General features: G+C 39.2%; 1 protein-coding gene and 1 pseudogene across 1 annotated transcript; both read right to left on the minus strand.

The window, feature by feature from the left end:
* Positions 1–10,985, minus strand: LOC103147154 (coiled-coil domain-containing protein 18-like). The gene is made up of 2 exons (XM_007565360.2): positions 9,145–10,985; positions 1–153 (listed from the first exon to the last, which is right to left on the minus strand). Exons 1-2 carry the CDS (start codon positions 10,873–10,875, stop codon positions 1–3), a joined length of 1,884 nt encoding a protein of 627 aa, XP_007565422.2. The 5' UTR covers positions 10,876–10,985.
* Positions 10,986–18,009: 7,024 nt separating this feature from the next.
* Positions 18,010–21,379, minus strand: LOC103147155 (zona pellucida sperm-binding protein 3-like; annotated as a pseudogene).
* Positions 21,380–23,304: the final 1,925 nt, after the last annotated feature.

Genomic DNA, 23,304 nt, shown 5'->3' on the forward strand with positions numbered 1-23,304 from the left:
TCAGATGCAGTAGCGGTCCACGCCGTGGACCTTGGGATCAGATGAGGAGGCGTCAGGCGGAAAAACAGCCACGGAGTCGGCAGGACTCCGGGTGCTAGTTTCTCTCAAATGGAGAGTAAAAAAGCAGCGCAGTAAGGAAGAGTTTACCCCCCGCTGGCAGAGGACAGTAAACAGACACCCAATGCGGGCAAATCTGTGGCCCGCGAGCACAATCAAAAGACCAAAGGTTCTGATTCTGGGGTTCCTTTTATTTGTTTATTTTTTTGGCTCCATGCATGCTCACTAACATACAAAGTGGAAAACGTTCTCTCCCCATGGCAGTATTGATTTTAAAATCCCTGAACGTTTAATTGGCGCACACCTGATTATGAAAGCTTTTAACCCAAATGCTTAATACAGCAGAGTTTTAATGGAAAGAGCTTATGGCTGACATAAAGCTCCATTAAAAAAAAGGAGGGTGTGTGTGTATGCGTGTGCATGTGGGTGTGTGTGTGTGAGCAAAACTCTCTACCCGGGTTTAGTCCATTTGACTGATTGTTGGGAGATCACCTGGGCATTCTACTGCCCCCACTGCGTACTTTTGATGGACATTTTACTAATCACAGGAGCTGAGTAATGACTGATTGAAGGTGCCTCCACTATCATTAAACAAAATTATTCCTAAATGCTTTCAGACACGGCAGGAGACAGAAACACACCAAGAAGAGCCACTTTGAGGACGGACGGCGTGTGGACATCAGCATAAATCACTTGCTGCTGCAGAATGCAGGAGAGCAAACAGCAAGTCAGGCGCTTTCAAATGCTGCAAGTGAGTTATTGTCCTGGGTGTTTCACAAAAACGGAAGTTGAGGTTGCTAAAAGATGCCTATTAGAGGTCCATTCTGAACGCTTAATGTGACAAAATATGACTGCAAATGATGATTTGTGTGTTTCTGTCCTCATTTGAATGATTTGTTGCTTCGTAATTGTGGTTAAATGAACGTAGACTATGAAATACGGCACACTTTACACCACACATTGGCACCTGCTGCCAAAAATGTGTAGAAACCCTTAAATAAATCCAGACTTTATTGCAGTAGCATGATTTCACACACAAAAAAATGCTTTCAGTGTGAAAAGTAATAGTTTTTTTTAACAAAAATAACCAATTATCTTCCCTATAAATTCCCATCAAATACATATAATACCAGAGTAATATCATTTTACTCTTCTGAATTGACTTGGGAATTTTACTTAATTCTCAGGGCATCTTAAATAAAAGATCTGATGGCTTCTGCCAGCATGGACACGTCCCTCTTTACAAATTTGTTTAAGTTAGTTCAGACATTTACTTTGACGCCAGTGCCACAACAGATGGATGCAGGGAAAACAGTCCTCTCATCCGCAGAAGGACGGACGATGTGCAGCATATTGCTGCTCGCACAGCAGGACCTCGGCTCCTTCAGGAAACAGCCTGTCGTTTCCCTTCTTGTAATTTGTGATTTAGGGGCCAGAACAGCGAAAAAGAGACAATCATCTCTGACAGTCAGAAAGATTACAAAATGGGTTCAAGTCTGGATGAAAGGAGCAGCTGAAGCTCTACGACGGCTGCTCTGAGCTGGGCCGTGCTCAACTTTTAGATCTTATTTCATGAAAACACTGTTGTCCCCACCAAGCTTACACCGGTTTATCCAAATAATTAAAACATTACCATAAACACCTATTTTTGAGCTGCTTATACCGTCTTCCTGCTCCCGTCAAGCAGAAGATATAAGGTTACATCTTATATATAAGGATACATCTTTAAACTCCATAAAATGAGAGGATGCTGAAGTCGTTTTAATGTTCTTTTTATTTTGTGAGTTGTACGTCCTCCATATTCCAAGCTGGACCTAAAATGTTCCGTTAGTTAAATTAATTTCACAATAAAGTGTTTTTTATTCTTTCTTTCTTTTCTTTAGTGATCCACTTCCTTGTTTGATTTGACCATGAATTTTCAAGTGTAACCCTGCTGATGGACTTGCTTTTGTTTTGTTTTCATCTTTTAACTTGCAACAATTCTACCTTTGCACATTGTTGCAAGTTAAGTTGGCAAGGTATAAAGTCAATCATTTTGGCTCAAGTAAAACTCAGTGACCTTTATGACATGCGGCCACATCTGGGTTTGACTGAATTCAGCCAAAGCACGCAGGTTAAGATGCTCCTTTTTCAACTCTGCCGCCTTGTGTTTTGATTTTATTTATTTATTTATTTATTTTACAAATTTAAGATGCCACCCCACAACAGAGCAAATTCAATAACCGGCCGTGGCATTTCCGAGAAGAAAACATACTGGCAGTAATTGTGAGAGATGAAAATCTCGAAAATGTCAGGAGAAATGCCATATTACCATGACAACCCGGCAATTGTCTTGTCAAGGTTGCGGCGCGTGGAACGCGGCGACGGAAAGAGACCCCGACTGTTTCTCTCCATCAGGGGTGATTGCGATAAATTGTCTATTTTCTGCCAGCAGTTTGTTTCACCGCTGAAATTGAATTGACCTGTTCCCTGAAAATTGCTCAACCAAAAATAAAACCAAATCAATGGTAAGGCATTACCGTCCTCCTCCCACTACGAAACTCCCAAAGAGCTTCCAAATACAGTAGAGAAATGTATATTATTCATGAGCTTCAGGTTCACACAAGGCCATCAAGTCGACCCAGACTCCTTAATGGCCGATCCGCCTTTCATCGCAGCCAAACTGGCCCCGTCACTCCTACTTGGCAGCCACTTAGCTCAAAGGATTGAGACTCCTTTGAAATATTCAATAATGCATTAAAGATCACAGAGAAGTTAGCTAATTACATTCACTCTCACACACACACACGTTTGCACACGCTCTGTCTTTTCTCTGAATTCTCGTTAAAAACAAAATGGAGTTTGGGGGGGGAAAGTAATTAGGTTTTCTTCTCTCTGAAAAGCCACAAATGGCGTTGAGTCATCGGTGGACGGAGAAGGAATGAAAGTTTTGGAAACTGTCTTGGATGGAGTGGTGTTCAGTCTGCATGTGATTCAATCAAAACTGGACCACCGTAGATTCGAGCTGTTCTGCCGAATGTAAAATGGTAACGACCGGCCTCACACTAGCCCATCAGTTTCCCATGCCAACGCTGCCTCAGTTAGGAACTGTGCTATTTTCTAATGTCTTTTCTATGGAAAGTTCTCCTGACTGAATCTGTATACAGACTAGTATTTCAACTTTTGCACTATTAATTTTTTCTGATATGTAACTCCCAAATTTTAAAATCTAAAACATTTGACAGAAAATGCAGTGTGGGCAGCTGAAATACTTCATTACAATGTTACTTGACATGCTATTTGCTGGTGTTTTCAAAGCAGCCAATCCAGAAAGGCCATTCATTTTCCTTGACACTAATTGGCTAACAAAGATACTGCAGTTGATTTTCTTTCCCATAGAAAGTAATTCTTTCTATGCCATTGACACAGCATTTGCTTTTACTAACTCTGTGTAATGTTCTTGTGTTTCTTTTACATAGAAAGTTTTCCTGGTGCAGATATTTTAATGTCTATCTACGGTTCTCTCCCATGCTGGTTGTGTAGATTTATTCGTGTTTTAATAATAGTACAACTTCTACCACAAATTAGACTTAAAACGACTTGATAAAAGTTTTCATTGCAAGACATTTTTCATATTTACTTTTTTTTTTTTTGCACTGGCCCAGAGTCAAACGGACACTTTGTACGTTGAGTTCTGCGCTAAATGAGTCAAGTATTGAACCATTTCCCTTGTAATCACTAATTTCCAAGTGGCTCTGCATCCAGTATCAGTCAAAGCCTATACTTCCAGTGCGCCAATTATTACATTACTGTAACCATGGTGATTTATTTGCTGTGTGATTTGCTGTGGAAATGTATTTATGGGTGAGAGTGGGCAGCGGTTCAGTGAGTGAGTGTTTGTGTCTGTGTGTGTGTGTGTGTGTGTGCGTGCGTGTGTATGTGTGTGTCTTGGTGTGAGTGTTTGTTCACAAATACAGTGCCAGGGGGCTGGATCAGTTATACGTTTCCAACACATGTTTGCTCACAGACACTTGGCCTGACCCCCCTGAGCTGAAGGCACAGTTCAGCTCAACTTCAATCCGGTTACACAACAGATGCCCACGCTGAATATTGAATATGCTCTCAGGTACAAATATGGCTGCTATTTCTAATTTCGTGATGTAAAGCTGGAGGGAACGGTGGTTCTGTCAATAATGAATGTATTATCTTTTATTAAAACAAACAGGCAGATATTAAAAACCAACCGTGAGCGTCTTGAGTGGCAGTGCAAAGGTGATGGCACGCTGAAGCTAATAATAGTTGGACTGCACCATCTAGTGGAAGTGATGTAGAATGCATTAATTTGTCCTCTGTTAAGTTTTTGAATATTTAAGAGGGAAAATCTACTCCAAATTACATTCGAAAACGATTTTCAAATCAAATTGCCTGCAGACATTTTAGAAATTTAATAATTTGTATTTATTCTTTTAAATTGTCAGACACTAAGTTGAGTCATTCTGGTGTACAATGTAACAGAAACAGAAAATGTGTTGAGTTTTATCCCTAACGTTCTTATGGAGTGCATGAAGATAAATTTGGACATTAAGGAATGTTTTTATTATATTTATGTGCCCTTTATTTCAGTTAAAAGTTCACTTTACTGTGTCTGGTTGAGATAAATAACTTCTTATCTTCACATTAATATACAGTCTTCATTTTTACATTTGAGTGCAACCTTTTGATGGAACATCAAACTAATATTAAGAAAAACCTGGCATATTTGTGTAGTTTGTAGGAACACCTTTATCCCCCCGCCCCTTCTTTTTACATAGCTGAAAATTGCGACGCCGAAACTGATTATGATAAATTCACTTTTCTTTCTTTTGCGTCATCAGTGTTCCTCCTATTTTTATGAGCTTTAGGAGCCTTATTTGCATTAATAACATGAATAAAAAAAGCAAAAATGCATAATTTTTCTTCCACATGTTGACTTCACGCTCCTTTGTGATGATCTGTCACATAAAATTATAGTAAAATACAACAGAGTTTCAGGTTTAAATGTAACAAAAAATAAAAAGAAAAAAGAAAAAAAAAAAGAAAAAGAACAAGCCTGATAAGATTTTCTTTAGCTGCAGGTGGCAATGTTGCTCTTCTCCTGAGATCCTCTTTTACGGGATCTCTTCTCGCTTCCTTTGTTCTTTCGACAAACAGGAAGAAGAAGCGCCACAATAGAAAGTTCATTGAAGAACACGTCATCAAAGACGAGTTATTTTTTTATTTATTACAAATCGGCCTCGCCCTGCGCAGAAAGCAAATCACGTTAACACAATAAAAGTCGGCTGAGTTGTTCGGTGTGACCAGTGATAAAAGTGGCTGAAAGTGTTAACAAGTGTCAAAGCAAAAGGAAATAAATGGCTAATGAAGGTATGATTTAGTATGGAAGCCCGTTTCCGCCACTCTGATATAAACAAATAATAAAAAAAATCCCATTATAATGAGATATTATATTAAGATATTATCTCAATATACAGAGATACTGTCTCATAATGTGTACTTTTTTTATCAGAGTGGCAGAAATGGGCTTCCATAATTTCGAGTGAGAAACTGTCTCAAAGAGTGATTAAAAAAAGCTGGAAAATCCTGTTTTTCTGTTTCCCAACCTGGAAAACTCTGCAGCGTGAAAAGATATAGGCGGAAGGACGGATCATGTATGGACGGTGAAGGCGGGACGCACGAGTCTCACGCACATGGAGGGGAAATGACTCTCCGGGGAGGATGGATCTGAGAGGAAAAAAAACAGGAATCTGTCTCCGTATGAGGCTAAAGCGAACCAAAATAAAGGCGCTGACAGCTTCCTCCATCCCACACCCGTTGGGAGCGCTTATCCCGTTTTGCTTTGTGAGATAAGAGGGGGATTTATTTATTCAGGTTGATAGCTGCGGGCACACTTTGAATGATAAAGGAGGTGTGTTTTGGATGCCGTGTGTGTTTTTGCCACTTTGGGTGTGCCAGTCAGGATTAAAGGTCACGGTCTGCAGGACAAATGAGGGAGCATTAGAATCTATAACTGAGAAGGTGTGAGTTTCTCGTCTCTTTTGCGTGGCACCATCAAACACCGTTGAGCGCGCTGTCATTAACGCGCAACGAAACAAGCCCACATCTAACAAGAAGGCATGAATATTTTGATCCATTGTCTGATTCAAAAAAAGAACCCACACACACATATAAAGTTGGGAAACGGCGGAAAAGGAGCCTTTTGTTGTGGTTGTCCCCTTGCTGCTTCAAAGGAAGGTGTTGGGTTCATTACTGGACGAGTTTGATGTTATTTCAGTCAGAAAAAGGATATCTGTTTCTCCATACCTCACATCTGTGTTAACTTCCCCGATGCAAATACTTCCCGGAATGGTGATTTATTATTTTTTTTATGCTTTTGTGTTTCTTTCTTTCTTTCTTTCTTTTTTTCTTTAGCTCTTCTGATTGTGGGCGTTTGGGTCAGAGAGGTTCCGGATGGTGATGTTGGCACGTTTGAAGGAGGCGATCGCTTCCAAGAAACACTTCATGTTCATTTTGTGACCTGTTGCTTTTGGATCACGTATCTCAGAGGAGGAGAAAAGTCTTCAGGCAACCTGAGCTGAAGTTTGAGAAATGAGGAGACAAGGTTTCTGTAAACAGATTAAGCTCTAATTTAGCTAAATCTGTTTACAGAAAACTTGTCTCCTCATTTCTCTTCTGAAGTGACCCAATTTTTGACGTAATGCGACCTGTATCCGATCTTTTCATGGCAGTGTAAACAGCACAGGTCGGATATTTTTCGAATATGACCCATATCCGAAACGTATCCGATTCAAATGCGACCTAACGTTCAGGTTGCATTCATTCGAACTGAACGTCACTGATTCTCAACAAATCTCACTATTCTGCGTCCTGATATGCGCAAGCGGGAAGAAAAACAACAACCATGACTGCCGGGCAACAACTTCAAATATGTAAGCTATGCTCCACCGTTAGCCTCCATGTTTACTTCCGCAAACACTGAGCACTTCTTCTTTTTATGGCGGTTGGCAGAACACTAGAGGGCGCTATTGCGCTAAATGCGGGACACTTTCAGGTCGTTTGCCCGTTCACACTGCAGAACACATACTATACAGGTCGCATTTACTGACAGTGTGAACGGTCCAGGCAAAAAAATCGGAAATGCAAAAAAATCGGAATTGGGTCAACTCAGGCTGCAGTGTGAACGCACCCTATATGGCCATTGCCAAAGATGTTTCTGATTTTTTTTTTATTTCTTTAAAAAAAAGCTCGGAATTGAAAATGCCTAACATGTTTCAGAAAAAAACTTCCCTGCTTTTCACCCAAAGAAGATGTGCTGGTCATCGTCTACTTGGGCATTTATTCTGTTTGTGTCAGTTCATCAGGTAGGGTTAAAAGGGCAGCTAACATCACTGCTGCAGACCCCACACATGCTGCATACAAACTGTAAAGACTTTTACCTATATCGAATCGGTTAAAAACAATCATATTTTCAGATGATGCTACTGTCATCTGTACTGGAGGAAACATCCGGCAACTTTTAGAGAAGGTGATGATAGAAACGTAAAGACAAGACAGAATGTATGATTTTTGGAAACTGCAATAAACAGGAAAACAACATCATAAAAGAAGAATTGACAGTACTGATTTGAAACAAATCCATAACATGAAATTTCTGCATGCTACTGTGGATGACAAATTTTGCTACCAACCACAGATTTGTCAAGTGAAATGAAAACTATCAAAGAGTGTTGCAGGTTTGAGGAGAAAAATATGTTATTGCCTACAAATCACTATTTATTGATGTACACTATGCAAGTTAATGTTTGGAGGTCTTATTGCACACAACAAACTTGAAGCCACTGGGCACAATACAAAGTGTTGTGTACACTTTGTATGGTGAATAGATTGAAATAGATTTTTCTTTTTAAAGGGGGAGTGAGGTGGACGCGGTATGCAAAGTGGTTAGAATTTGTCACAATTACAGTGTTGTGTGTTGTGTACACTTTGTATTGTGTACATTCATAGTATAGAAATATGGAGTATGGAGAGCCAAAATTAAATAAATAAACAAATGAACCAGCACTTGGCATCTTTATTCCCATTTATATTTATTCATTTATACATTTATTTATTTATTCATTCCAGGATTTATTTCTGAAATGTCTTTATTTAATTTCCTTATTTTCCTTATTCATTTATCCTTTTTCAATTTTCCATTTTCACTTATCCCTTTCCAATTTTTCATTTTCATTTATCCATTTTCATTTATCCTTGTCCAATTTTACAGAAAAGAATAAATGAAAACGGAAATTTGGAAAAGGATAAATGAAAATGGAAAATTGAAAAAAGGATGAATGAAAATGAAAACTGAAAATTTGAAAAGGATAAATGAAAATGGAAAACTGAAAAAGGATAAATGAATAAGGAAAATTGGAAAAGGATAAATGAAAATGGAAAACTGAAAAAGGATAAATGAAAACGGAAAATGGGAAATTGAAAATTTGGGAAAAGCTAACTGATAATAGAAAATTGCAAAAGGATAAATGAAAATGGAAAATTGGAAAAGGATAAATGTATAAGGAAAATAAGAAAATGAAAAAAGGACAGGCAGAAATAAATCTGGGAATAAATAAATGTATAAGTGAATAAATATAAATGAAATAAAGATACCAATTACTCCTTTATTTATTTATTTATTTATTTATTTATTTATTTATGTATTTCATGATTTATTTATTTAATTTAAGCTGAAATGGCTTCAGTTTCCTATTGTTTTCTTTGGTATATAGAAACCGGAGTACCCGGAAAAAACCCCACACCTGCTGTGACTTATTATATTTGTCATGCATCCAGGAATGATGGAATTTTACAATCAATCTATGAATGTGAATTTTGTGTTCTGTTCTTAAATTGTGATTTCGGTGTTGTTTGTTTCTGTGAGTAATTGTGACAAATTCTAACCACTTTGCATACCACGTCCACCTCACTCCCCCTTTAAAAAGAAAAATCTATTTCAATCATTTAGAAAACACCTTTCCTTTTTATTTTTTTATTTTTTTTCACCACAGGAAATTTCACTTTCTGCTTCGTTACCAGTAGCTGATTGCTAGTGACATTTTCCACTTCCCTCTCTTTCTCTTCTCCTGCTCTTTGGACTCCTTCAGCCCTCTCCTGTTTCTCTGTTGCTAATGTCTCCTCTGTTTTACATTTTTGCTGAGCATTCCTCCTGATGGTCTTCCTTGCGTTATGCTTTTTCATATGGTCAGCAAATGACTCTTTGACTCTCTGGTGCTCCCTCTTGAGTTTCTGCAAGGCGAGCTCCGTTGTCATCTTGAGGTCTTCGCTTTTGCTCAATTTGACCTTCAGCTCCTGGATTTCGCTCTGCAAAGCCTTTCTGTGCTCCTGGTGTTTTGCCTCCTGTTGGTCTAGATGGTGGAGCGTAATGTGAAGGTCCCGCCGCATGATTACGACCTCCTGTGAGCGCTGCACCAGCAGCTTGGCGGACGACTCTTTCTGCTTCTGCAGCTCGTTCTTCATGCCCTGGGCACTGAGCTCCACCTTGGCCTTCTGTTCTTCACTTTTGCAGAGTTTGCTCTTCAGCTCGCGGATTTCGAAATGCAGGAGCTTTTTGCTTTCGTTGTGTTTTGCATCCTGGTCTCGTAGATTTTGAAGCGCGGCTTGAAGCTCAACGCGATGGCTGCCAGCAACTCTCAAATGCTGCTCCAAAAGCGCGCTGGACGACTCCTTCTCTCTCAGGAGTTTCTGATCCAAGCTCTGGGAGGTCTGCTCTGCTTTTACTTGACGTTCTTCTGTTCTTCTGAGTTTTGTCTTCAACTCAGAGAGTTCCTTTTTGAGAGTATCGGTTTGGGCTTTGCATGCGACGTTCTGCTCCTTAAGACATCTTTGGACACGTTTAAGCTCTTCTTGAAGTTGGTCAATCTTCTCCTGTTTCTTTAGGTTCTCAGAAACTTGGACATTCAGTTTTCTATTAATCTTCTCAAGTTCATGTTGGAGAATCAAGACAGTTCTCACTGTCCCTTCTTTTTCTATGCACAGCTGTTGGATCTTTTGTTCCAGCTGCTTGATGAATTTCTCAAACTCATGTGGAAACTTCAGCTCGCCGACTTGCTTCACCTTGAACGCCGATTCAGTTTCACCAGGAGAATTAGCTTGTTTTTCCACATTTTGTCTTCTGTTCGTCTGATCTCTAAAAGCAAAGTTGTCTTTCTGCTCAAACCCAACTTTCTGTTGTTTTGGTGTGCAGTAGAGGTATTTAGGGAAGTCGTTTCTCCCCACAATAGTTGAGAAGTTTTGCTTGATGTTCTTTGGCTGTAGATTCATGAATCGCCTTCCTCGTCCACGATCATCATGTTCATATGGGTTAAAAAGAACTCCTTGCTTCCTAGGTCTGCCTAGATCTAACAAGTGGTAGTATTTTTCACTATTATCTCCAAATGTTGAGATTTCCTCCAGACTTTTAATTGTCATGTCTTCATTATCAGCCCTGTGGCTCAGAGTAGAGTCCATAAATTCTCTCACACGTTCACAATCCTCATAGGGGTTATACAGAACTGCTTTTACCTTGGGTCTTTTGGGCCCTTCAATATAGCAGTCTTGTTCCTGAAGGTCTGCCATTTTTCCTTGAGCCGCCTCTTCTGGCTCGTCCTTGGGTCCGTTAGTGTAATATATGTCACTTTTAAGGTCTGTATTGCTCATACTAAAGAAAACCTTTTGGTTTTTTGGTTTTACTTCAGGGGTTTTGTGATGATCCTCCGCAACAGGCCTGGTTCTCTCCACTCCGACAAAGTTACACAGGGGCTCCATTTTTCTCCTTCGCAATCAGAAATAAAGTATTCGCTCTGTAACAAATGTCTTTGCCTTCGTCAATAGGAAGACGATTTTCTCACTCACTGTGGCTGCAGGTAGCATTAGAGAATGAACGGAAGTTGAGTCATCAAGTTATACGATGTGATGTCATAGAGAGGGTTGTAACCCGTCTTTCAAAATAAAGTTCTAGTAATCTTATCATTCATATTGTAAAACTCAAATTAAGAACTTATGAGTACAGTGATTCATTTTTTTATTAATATCTTATCTAATGTAATATAGCTCAGTGATTCTTGAGAATAGGGACAAAACGGGTCCTATGGATAAAGCACAAAATCTGAATAAAATATACACAAAATATAATTTTTTTCAAATATCTGACTCAACTAACCTGGGTCATGTGAGCACAACAATGTATATTTTCCAGGTATTTGCTGAATATTTTTTTATTTTAAACATTGTAGTTGGTGGATGGTGCCTGTAAAATCCCTTGTCCAGGAGCACAACTCAACACATTATAATAGTTTAAAATAATTAAAGAAATACTAAAATTATATATTGTGACAATTAAGTATAAGTAGTCATATAAATAATTATAGAGGTATCAATAAATTTAATTAAAAATAATTTTTATATATTTTCCAACTCCATTGAAATGTGTCCCTAGTTTTTGTCAACACCGTCAGAAATGAAAAGAATGTAAAAAAAAAAAAAAAAAAAAATCAGGCATTACTGGGGGCACCAGAACTTCTGAGGACCCCATGACCACCATAGACTTAATATATTATGTCTATGTATATTATATATTATGTCTATGATGACCACTTCCTTTCTCTTCCTTTGCTCAGAGGGCTAGTTAGCTCTGGTTAGCTTAAGTTATTCTTTAGTTTTTTCTTTTGTTTTATTCCTAAGTTGCTTGTCACAACCATGATGTGTCAACACCATAACTGACAATTTACAAAACTTTGATGAAATTTTGTGAAATAAAAGCTTAATTTTGGTATAATGTAAAGATTTCATGGACCTGACGAGCTACAATATGACCTCCTTCAGAATAACATCATATAAATTGAGGTAGTTTGGCATTTCGTCAACTCCGTCAGATGTCAACTCCATCAGAGTTTTTCTGACTCTTTCAGTGAAATTGTTGTCAAATCTCACTTAAATGTGCAATTAATTCATTTTAATGTATTTTACATGAATTGCATTACTTCACATGTACCAAGTTTTTTATTTTATTCACTAGTTTGTCACTACCTTCAGTTCTGTGTCAACTCCGTCATGCACTGTCAACTCTGTCAGATGGACTTTTTGTTGTTTTTGGTTTTAAATAATATTTCTTTTGTTTCTTGAGAAGCATTCCTCTGTAAAATGAGTAAAAATGTCACTAATAGGGTCATTAAAAATTATTTGTTATTTATTTTTGTCAGATGGTGATGACAATGTTCTAGATCAGGTTGATTAAAAATGTAATATTTAAAAAAAATGTTGCAACTGGGAGCCTGTACCTTAGCATCTTTACATTTCCTAAACATTATTTGTCATATTTGCATACATAAGGTTGAGAAATAACAAAAAAAAATTATGGAAAAATTAAAACCCATTTTGTCCCTATTCTCAAGAATCACTGAGCTAATATTTCACTTCGCACTTTTGCTAACTTTCAAAATATTTCACAAACATTAGGTATGCTAATCTATATTCATGAAACAAAATTAATATATTTCGGCCAAAATTAGAGCAAATAACTATCAGTTATGTGGACTAATTTTAAATATCGAGGAATGGAAGCTGAGCAGCAGAGACATTAGTCAAACACGGCTAACATGTAACCCGAAACCATGGTTATGTATCATAACATATGACTGGAAACTTTACTAGCATCTTTTTCTCACTCTTTTTGTGGAAATAAGACATAATAAAAGAAATTGATAGAGTTGTTATTGTTTTCTTCTGTATTTAGGGGTTAGCTTCTGCAGTACTGAATCAACATTAGTTTACCTCACTCCCATATACTCACTCCCATATGCGAGTATACTTTAGGTTGCTCCAAATTTCCTAAAATTCAAATATCTCTCCTACTGAATCGAGCCTCGTAACAAAAAAAGAAAAAAAAGAGAAAGTCTGGGAACCACACAAAGGTCTGCCCTGCCAGAGCCATAGGTGGCTGCAATAGTCTCTTAGAACATATATGAAAAATAAATCTTACAATAGGCAGAGGAGATCAGAGAGACAGCATAGCAGCCCCCAGGAGGGATGTGTGGGGATGCTTTATGGGAAGAGGGTGAAGGTGTGGCTGTGCAGGTCAGGCCACTGCTTTCCTCTGGGAGGGACCCCAGTGTCTGTGACAACAGGAAGAGACTGAAGGTCAAAGCGCAGACCTGTTGTCTTCCTGCCTGTGTGACAGACGCCTGTCTGTCTTACTTTATTATCTCTTTGTTGAGCACACAACAATCAGTGACTCTTTATGGTGGAAAAGGGGAAAAAAAACACGGTGATGTTATAGAAACTGAAAATATGTGGACTCACACAGCATCGGTGAAGTACAGGCAGCATACATCTGACACTTGTGAAGATTTTGAGACCCAAGCAAATTTATGCTTTCTTATGATTTCCCCTTTTTGTTCTTAATTTGTCCAAATCTCTCTCTTCTTTGGTGTTTCGTCAATTTTAACCTCTGGTACAATGACTGTAAGGCTCCGTCTCGTTGGCTTTTTTTGCACCATTAGTGCATGGAATGTAAATATAATGCAGCTTGTCCACCATGTCAACAATTGCAATATTGATATTTCTTCTGGATAAATATGAAAAGGAAAACAGAATGTAAAAAAAATATTTGTATAAAACTCCTATTAATAGCACATCAAATCTGCATTAGCTGATACAAATCAGTGTTGAAAATGTTGTTTTAGTTCATTGAAGAAGAAACATAACCTTGAAGGTCCACTGTGTCGGTAATAATATCATCTAGTAAGATAAACAGAAAACTGCATTAGACAGCGGTAGTTTGTTATTGGCACCATATGGGCAGTTGCTCAGGGTGGCATTAGATAAGGGAGGAAGCACCAGACAAAAAAAAAATCTTATTTGTTGCAACTTGCTTTTATTCTTGTCACATTAATAGTCAGCTGAAGTGAAAGAGAGAAAATATTTTACTTTGTAGAAGACTAGAATTTAGATGATTTATTTTATTTTTTTTGCATTATTTAAGGACAGATTTAACTTGTGCTCAGGCCTCAAAACGCAGACGATGCTAATCCATGTTATGCAACTTCAAATATGTCCGCCATCACTCCACGGTCTGTTATCTCCGCTCTGTCAACCCTTCAACAGCACAAGTTCACAGGTAAATCCTCCCCGTGAAACGTGTGTGGCCTCTTTGATAAGATAAACTTTTTATTTTTTTCAAGGAAAAAAACGAAGACACGGCAAAGTGAGGCTTCTTCTGCTTTCCCAGTCAAAACTATCTGAATGTCTATTTTTGCAGATAAGGTCATGCTGGTAGACAGCCCCACCCCTGGAGCTCCAGAGACACACACTTGTCCCTTTGTGCCCTGATAAAGGAGACTGGTGGATGCATGTAATCAGCATATTATTGATAGTCTTAATGAGAAAGGCTCTGAGTCACTGAAGCCATTAGCAAGGATAAAAGAGGCTTAATTATTTTCAGTGTGGATGGTGTGTGTGTGTGTTTTATGGCGTGCATTTGTTCCTGGGCTAAGATCAGGCTAATTAAATCCATTTCCTTAGTTAGTAACTTTTTTCTTTCTTAATTAAGAGGGTTAATTATGGGCCTGGGCAGAGGAAACGTGCATGTTGGTGTGTTTATGAGGATCTTACAGACCAGAGCCGGATGAAGTGATCTGTGAGCCTCATAGAAACCCTGTGAGTAATCAAATACATCAATGACTCAAGTTACATTTCATATGGCAAATGTAAACTGTGTGTATTTTAAAAGTACAGTCATCAAAAACAAATAAAAAAAGCAAATAAGAATAAGTGTGTAGAAATTAAAACACATGTGAGAACATAAAGCTCATTGAATAAAAATAGATCAACCCTGAAAAAAACAACAACAAACAAACCTTGAAGATTATGTCAAGCATATCCTGATAATTTAGGCACTCTATTAAAGGGCTCTGCCTTTCCTAGATCATTTACAGGTGAGTTGTCTAATAACAGGAAAAGGACAGAGAATTGATCCCTGTGGAACCTCATGAACGATGATTGCTTTCACTGATTCAAAACGACTACTAGACACTGAAAATGTTGGGCTTAAAGTCAACTGATCGAGAGCAGCAGCTTCTGAGACGACGAAGAACCATTAGCTGCATCGAAAGCAGCACTGAGATCAAGGTACGCAGGAATGTCTATGGTTGTCCAAGATCATTTTGAGATCATTATTCAGATCTAAAGCTGAAAACGCAGCCTCTTTCTTGTCTCAAGAAAATCCACGTGTTGTACTCTCTCATCAAAAGCCTCAGCCAACAGATCTGGCGTTGTTACCCACTTCTGTCATCACCACCAGTGTGTGGTACGAGAAAACATCTGCGGAGCACCAATGGTGTGGAACCATATTCCCCAGCATGCTTCATCTACACTCTACAGCAATGATATCATTATGGCTGCAAGACATGAGAGAACTCGCCCAGTTTGCCTCTAGTCACACACCATTACTTTTGATGGTCGGTTTGCGTGCATGCAACGTACAGAAGTGCACATATGCTCTGGACGTTTGTGTGTGTGTGCGTGCTCGTACCCTCAGGGTCACACATCCTGTCTGTGAAAACGGCTGATTCAGGACTGCCAGCCATTTCGCTTGTCATCTCGGGTCTATAACGGCTGGACATCTCCACGCAGCAGACTATCTCAAGTACGATGGGAATGATGATGATCCTCTATGGCTAGGACAAGACATTAGCGGCTTTTACACTTGGCTGACTTGTCTTAAAGCTGAAGGCAAGTTTTTATTTTTCATAAGAAAAAAACAAAACAAAAAGCACAGTCATTCTGGTGGCCTCAGAAAATCCCCTAATGTCTGCTGTAGCTACCAGAATGATGGATGTGACTCATAACTACCAGCCCACTGATGAGCTGGCATGGCTTCACCAGCTTTTATTATGACAACTTTATAACACTGTCAATATATTGCCCTTTTAGGGTTTCAAATATCAACATTTACAGATCACTTGGATTGCAATTGCAATTATGAAAACCTTATATTAGCAGTTGAGCTTGAGAAAGTTAAGTTCTTGGGAACAGAAAGTTTTTTGCCAATTCAAAGATTGTAAAGAAAAAACATTCAACAGAATTTCTGTAATACAAACATAAAGCAGATATAGACCATAAAAATAATTGTTAAAACTGCTAACCATTATTACTTTTGATATTGCCTTGTTAAAGCTAAATGAATTATCCACTGTATTAAGTATTTTCTCTTATTTAATAATATATGGTGTAGTGTCTTTCCTGTGTTTTTTTTTAAGTGTAATTCTTTTGCTTCTCGCACACAGCAGGGAGAGCTAACAGCTTTTGCTACAATGCTAACAAGTGGTAAATGTAGCATTTCTAGCATATTATTTAGCAACTAAACTTTCAAACCTGTTCTTCCAGTTTCAAACAAAAAAAAACTTTCAGTTTTGTTCAATAATTTATAAAATGTGCTACGTAAATGTTAAGCTAATATTTAGTGAATGTTTACAATATGTTTTTAGTTTTAGTTAGACCAAGTAAAGAATTCCTAAGCTAATAATGTCTTAAGCTAATGACAAAGGCTATGGCTTTGTTTGTTGCTCTTCTCTTAACATAGGGATTAAAGTTTATTAAAATGTTTCTTTTTGTCTTTAGCCAGAACACATTTTCAAAAAATATTTGATGGTTTGATTTTGAGTCTTACTCAGTATTAGTTTGCAGTTACATGCCATTGTGATTTTTTTCCCCTCCTCTAAGATTAAATTTGCATGTCCAGAGTGTAAATTTAGACATCTGCTCATTCACACAGCTGCTGGAAGTAATAGAACATTTCAGAGTTGGTCTGAAAAAATAGATACTGCTCCTAAGATGGTTAAAAAAAAAAAGAAACTCTATAAACATAGCGTTTCTTACAAGAGACAACCCTTGAAAATGGTACCGGCTTGCATTTGGACAGCACTGATTGGTTCATAATTTCTTCTTTTCTCCGTTTCGCCTTTATCTGAGAGCCACATCTTTTCCCTGTATCCCTTTTTTTCCCCCTCTGCTTTTTGTAAGGAGAAGCTTATGGGTTTCGTCCATCATGCTGCCTCTGTGTGCCGGTCGCTGTCATGCTTCCTGCTGGTGAATCATTAGGTATTGGTTTTTATTAGCCTCTGGTGTAATGGCAGTAGGAGGAGGAGGTGTGGTGCTCGGCGTCGATCCGGCAGTAAGCCAGCACCGCTGTCAGCTTTACGCACGGGAACAAACACCCCATTAAAACAAGACCTTCACATATTACTGTAATAAAAGCCCCTGCTCTTGCCTTTATGGGCTTTTTAATTATATCTATTCATCTTCCCAGGCTTTGTGAGCTACAGTGGCATGATGAGGCCCATTTCATAAATACCCCTCTACAGGCAGGAAGGGGAGTCTTGGAAAATGGACGAATTTTAAACATGCGATCATTGTGACTGGGAGTTGCATGTACCAGCGACGCCGCACGATTACTTTGTGGTAATGGGGTGGATTGAAACGCATCCCACCGATCGGGGCGCTGGAAATATTCATGCAGGTTACACTGAAAGAAAAATTATCCACAAAACATAATTTATGTATTCAATATTAAGGTTGGATGTTGGTACTGTTGGCATGAAATATTAACATCTACAACCAGCAATGGAAATACACGCAATGCCATTTTGCATGCATTCAAATTTTAACCAAAATTTTTTTCTGCATGATTGGACAGCAGTTTTGACCCCTCTTAAACTGCAAGAAGAAGAAAAGTTACATTTACAAAAACGTAAAACTAACAAAAACTCTCTCCCACATTTTTTTTTTCATCTTGGGAGAGGTGTGTCAGTCTTGCATCAACTTGGGAGAAGCAGACATTTCAGTTCTGCTCAAAAGAAAGAAAGAAGGAAAGAGAGAAAGGAAGAAAGAAAGAAAGAAAGACGTGGGGTTATAAATGTTTTATTGGCTTAACTCAGGTACAAACAGAATGCCCAGCGGGTTTATGGAGCCTGCTGCAGACTAAAGTGCTCACTGAGACCATCACCACATGAGCAACACCTGCTCCACACAGATGAGTAAGAGGCTGAGAGAGGGAGCACAAGAAGGAAAAGGCAGGGATTATTGGCTCTGTTAGCTACAGCAGGCAGAATTAGCCAGGAAGACGTTACCAGGGGTTACCAGATTCAGTTTTGTTGAACGGATTCAGGAAGAAGCGCCGTCCTCTAACAGGATGGGACCCAGAGCTGCCATCCCGTCCCACTGCGGTGCTGAGGAAAGACACGATACCAATGCAAAGTGGAAAAAAAAACATTTTGGCTTTAGGGCGACGAGTGATTGGTCTGAGCGTTTGACTTAAAAATGGTTAAAACAGGGGTTTCAACCTCACCAAAACACATTCGTCTCACATTTCTGCTATTGCTTTTGTCACAATGGCACCGGAGAACGCGTCAAAAAATTTGTCTCCTGGACGCGTGCCGTACGCTCACTAACCATCCCGGAGTGTCATGTAAACCGTACCAGCATCTGCTGCGGGGCTTCTTCTCTGCACCTGCCCACCGCAGCTGGTCTCATAGCAGCTACACACCTTGTTGTCTCCACCTGATGCCACACATCTGTCCGCAATCAAAAACGTGTCATGTTGTAAAAAAAAAATAAAAAAAATATTGCATCGCAGTGAGGGGGCTCACCTTCCAGCTTCGGTCAGGAAGGAGCAGGCTTTGTGTTGAGAGTCGACGGGAACACTGACTGTTGTCGCGTTCAGGTGGCATGTTATGTAGAACTTGAAGATCGGACGTAGGAGTCACCATTTTCACAGAGTTAAAAGGTTGCAGTTCTTGAAAGTGATTTTTCAGACTTTCAGACTAAAATGTAAAAAAAATAAAATTAAATAAAAAAAAAGCCCTAGTCTTTACCACAGGTAAGTCGCTTTAGTGGTGTTTCCATTACAAATGTGTGCAAAACTCTGTCAATATTCTACTAATGTCAAACACCCAATTTCACAATTGCAGTGTCTTTATTAAAGTAAAAATCACACATGTATAATTTTGTTAATGCGATGTGTTCATCTGGTTGTTGATCACATGACTCTTGTGATGCAAAGAAGTGTGTTTTCATTAAAAAAAAAAATAAAACAAGCAAATTTATTTCTTAATTCCATTTTGCGCAATTTTATGCTCAATGAAAACGCAGACATTGTCTTGGTTTCATGAGTTGCTTCCTCTCTTGCTTTGGATAGGTTTGGTTTTAGTTGCTCTTGAAGTTCAGATGCAAGTCACAGGTGCAGTCACTTTTTCTTCCACTCAACTTTCCATTGACATGGTTAGTTATAATTCTCAGTGAGTCGCCAGCTTTGACTTTGAAGCCGACGCTCCAAAAAGAAAAAATAAATAAATAAGAAAAATAAATCTTTGAGACGCACAACTGAGTATCCAAGCCGTGCGTTTAGTTTTTCCTTTTTTTCTTTGGAAAATTAAACATTTTCGATAATATTCTAAAATATTATTTTCGATAATATTCTAACGTTGGGACATACCTGTCCTGCCTTAAAGTACTATAGTAAGACATTGGTGCAGTTAAATGTAAACAGGATAAAAGGAAAACCAAGGGGAAAGAGGACACACTGACAAAATGTGCTTCTGCATAAATGCATACATATATATGGTATTTTTCAAAGTGCATAAACAAATCACAGAGTAACTTCTCTTACTTCGCTCCTGTCATCATGTTTGAACTTGAAGGCTTTCAGCTGGAAATGAAGTTTATCCTCTTGGCTCCTCGGCATGAAGTAAAACTGGGCTCCTGTCAGCTTAGAGTCAGTCAAACACCTTGAAATGACACAGAGAGAGAGAGAGAGAGAGAGAGAGAGAGAGAGAGAGAGAGAAACTGCATTCACACACACACAAACCTTCCCTAAACCTTAATTTATCTGTATTTATTTATTTTTTAAAACCACAGTTAGTCCACAGCTCCTCACTCGTGGTTGCCGATGAAGGAGTAACTGGGATGAGAACTTGGATTGGGGTTCGCGGTGACCACACACAGCTGTCCACAAAGACCCTCAGAGGGACGTGGTAGCCCTGCATCATCGCTGCCGCCTCCACGTGCATTGTCTCTCTCACGAAGACGACGTTGGACGCCCTGGGCGACCGCCAGACCTCTAATCAAATCCACATGACAAACATGCACAGTAAGTGGAAAGGCAAAGTCGGGACCATCAATCCGATTAGATGAAGCTAAAACGATGCCCAGGGGAAGATGATTGGTCTGGGCTGATGGAGATACGGTAATATCAATAAAAAGAAAAGAAGGAATTAAAGAAATTGAACCTGGATAAGAAGCATAAACGAAGGTCTGTTTCTGTGAAATGCAGTTTAAAAAACTGGCTTAACTTCTCTAAAGTAATCAGAGTACAGAAAGACCAACTTTTCAGAAGAACAGTTCAGCTCTGATATCATCTGCTGTCCGTTTGGAATTAATTACAAACCATAATCAGGAAGATATTGATCGCCTCGCCGTGAGGATGACCCTGTTGGGTCAGCTCCCGCCTACGAGACATGGAATCTCACCTCATCCTGTTAAGCATTTTCAAGAGCAGGCAGTAAAGTCTTAATCTTTAAACTTTCTGGATATAAATCAGTATTTTATTTTTTATTTCTTTTAAACCTGCACCCACCTGTCATGAGGCGCAACGCAAAGTGAAGCTACTGTTCTGTTTGCATTTCAAAGGCAAACGTCGTCCACTGAGACCTTAAGGTGTTGCTGCTCGCGTAATGCCTCCTGCGAGGAAAACGTAGAAACCGGTTCATTACAGATCATCTTGTGCAAACGTGTTTACATCAATCCTTACAGAGAATCGATCCCAAAAACTGCTGTGGAACTTTCATACATCAATATTGTTCCCCGATGTTATATACATGACAAAACAACAGTATTCTAAAATCTGCTGTAAAAATTTTTACAGCAGAGTTACCACACCCATTTTGGCGTTGGAAAAATTTAAAAATTTTTTTCCAGAGAATAGGTGTAGATTAAGAGCCACTTCTGTCATCTGAGAGGATCGAAACACACCCAGTGACTTCACACACACACTGGCAGTCGTGTATGAGTTGAATGCTTATGGTCATTGTGCTGCCACAGCCCTGTAGCTCTGTCTCAAACAGCAGGATGTGATACACAGCATGAACCACCATCAGCCTCCTAAACTCAGATCATTGGGTTGGATCAGCTGACTATTACCGGAAACAGAGAGGAGGAATCAAATTAACAAGCTGAGGTTCAGAGACAGAACAAATAACGTGTCGCTCTAAAGTCCAACAGGAAAACAATGAGGAAAAAGAGAAATCACAAGAAACAGAACACTGATCTGTAAGTCAGTCTTAGAAGCCTGAGCTTTCCCAACTCAGGCCTCTAACCCAGACATGCTGTTTTCACACAGAGCAGGAGGAAACTCAACTACTAAACAAACACAACTGATCAATTCCAGCAGCCATTACCTAGAAAGTTCTTTTTGACCGCCACGGCGACCTTTTCTTCACCACAGCGCACTGACCTGGTCTCCGCTGGCGCAGGCACGGGCCGCTCGCGCTTCACAACTTGGAAGATCACTCAGATTGATTGATGTTGTGCAGACCGAGATGCCGGCCAGTTGTCAGAAAGATAAAGCGCCCCTGATAAGCGCCCCAGGTCTTTTTCTGCCGGGGTCAGGATTGGGCAGGTTGAGCTTTGGGCCTTGGACTAACAACACCTCTGCAGCTGGGTCGGTTTTCCTTTTTTCTGAAGAAAGCCTGGCCTGGGCCACCTGAAGGCTTTGTGACGTCTTCTCCTCACCAGGTTTCTGAGCTGGTAGGTTTTGAGCTGGAAGGTGGCAGGAGAAAGCCGAGTTGCCCACTGTGATCTTGTTGTCTCTTGTTCTCTTTGGGTTTGGTTGGCGGTCTCATTGGTGACCAACGAGTTTTGAGCTGCAGAGCAAAGATTTCCTCCTGACACAAACCCTAAAAAAGCAGCTGCTCTGAAACCCATCACAGCGTCTCACCCAAAAACATAAAGTTTTTGTGTGATTTCAAAGAGCAACGCTGCCTTTGTCCTTACACCAAAAGATAAAAAAAAGTTTGATTAATGTTCAAACAAAGCAAAACGCATCCAACGCAGAGTTTTAAAGTTTAAGGTGAATCTCAGAGCTCCGCTTTGCCTCAACAGAGTTAAAGAGGAAATGCAAGACATTTCGTCTCTCCAGCGAAAGACCTAAAAGTTGCAGATATGTCTCACAAAACTTTAATTTCAGTTTTAGCCACAGCTTGAAGGAGAGAGAAATATCAATCAAGACTATCAAAACCTTTTAGTTGGAGTTGTAGAACATAAGGTTTTGTTTTTAGCTTTAAAGCTATTTTTAGAACAGTCAGCGTTGGAGCTGCTAAATTATCTGACGCCACAAAGTACATAGAAGAATCACAAATAAAAAAAAAAAATGAAGTTAATGTGTGATGCCTGAAGATCAGCATAACAGAGATATCAAATCTAAAAGAGTGGACCCAGGAATGATCCACTGTGTAAAAATATTAAAACACTTATAAAATTGTATCTAGAATAAAGAAATATCTCTGTTTTATTTCTTTTTTTTTTTATTGTCTGCAGTGACTGATTGACTTCTCTCTCTTGTAGATCAGAATGTGATAAGGACTCAGACGTGTCTGCCTCCGCTTACGATGATTGTAATGAGCAAATTCATTTAAAAAAAACAGAAACAAGTCTAACCTCCAACAGCGAACCTTTCACTGCCCTCATGAGGCAAATCAATCACATCTCTGAGGCAGTTTAAACCTCCAGGTCTGCATTTTTCTTTTTATACATGATGGTCTTGAATGTCAAGGCAACGTGGTCAGCAGTCTACTGGGTTCAGCAGGAGCTGCTCATAAAACGGAGATTTACGATGGTCCACCTTCACAAATGTCACCACCACCAGATATGTTTATATGTGTGTGTGTGTGTCTGTGTGCGCGTGTGTGTACACGTCCATCACTCACAAGAAAAAAGGGAAGCTGCTCTCTTTTATCAATCTTTTGATGGGGATGATATTTCAAAGTGGCATCACAAGGACGCCGTTTGATTTCCAAACTCCACAAAAAAAATACTTAAAACGTTTTTCAGCTTTTTAACATATCAACAAATGTATTAGTTACAAGACATGACGGTAGAAATGTGAAAATTGTATGTTTTCAGTGCCAAAAGTCAAAGACTCTCACT

This window comes from Poecilia formosa, unplaced genomic scaffold (assembly GCF_000485575.1).
Source record: "Poecilia formosa unplaced genomic scaffold, Poecilia_formosa-5.1.2 Scaffold174, whole genome shotgun sequence".
Taxonomy (NCBI): Eukaryota; Metazoa; Chordata; class Actinopteri; order Cyprinodontiformes; family Poeciliidae; genus Poecilia; species Poecilia formosa.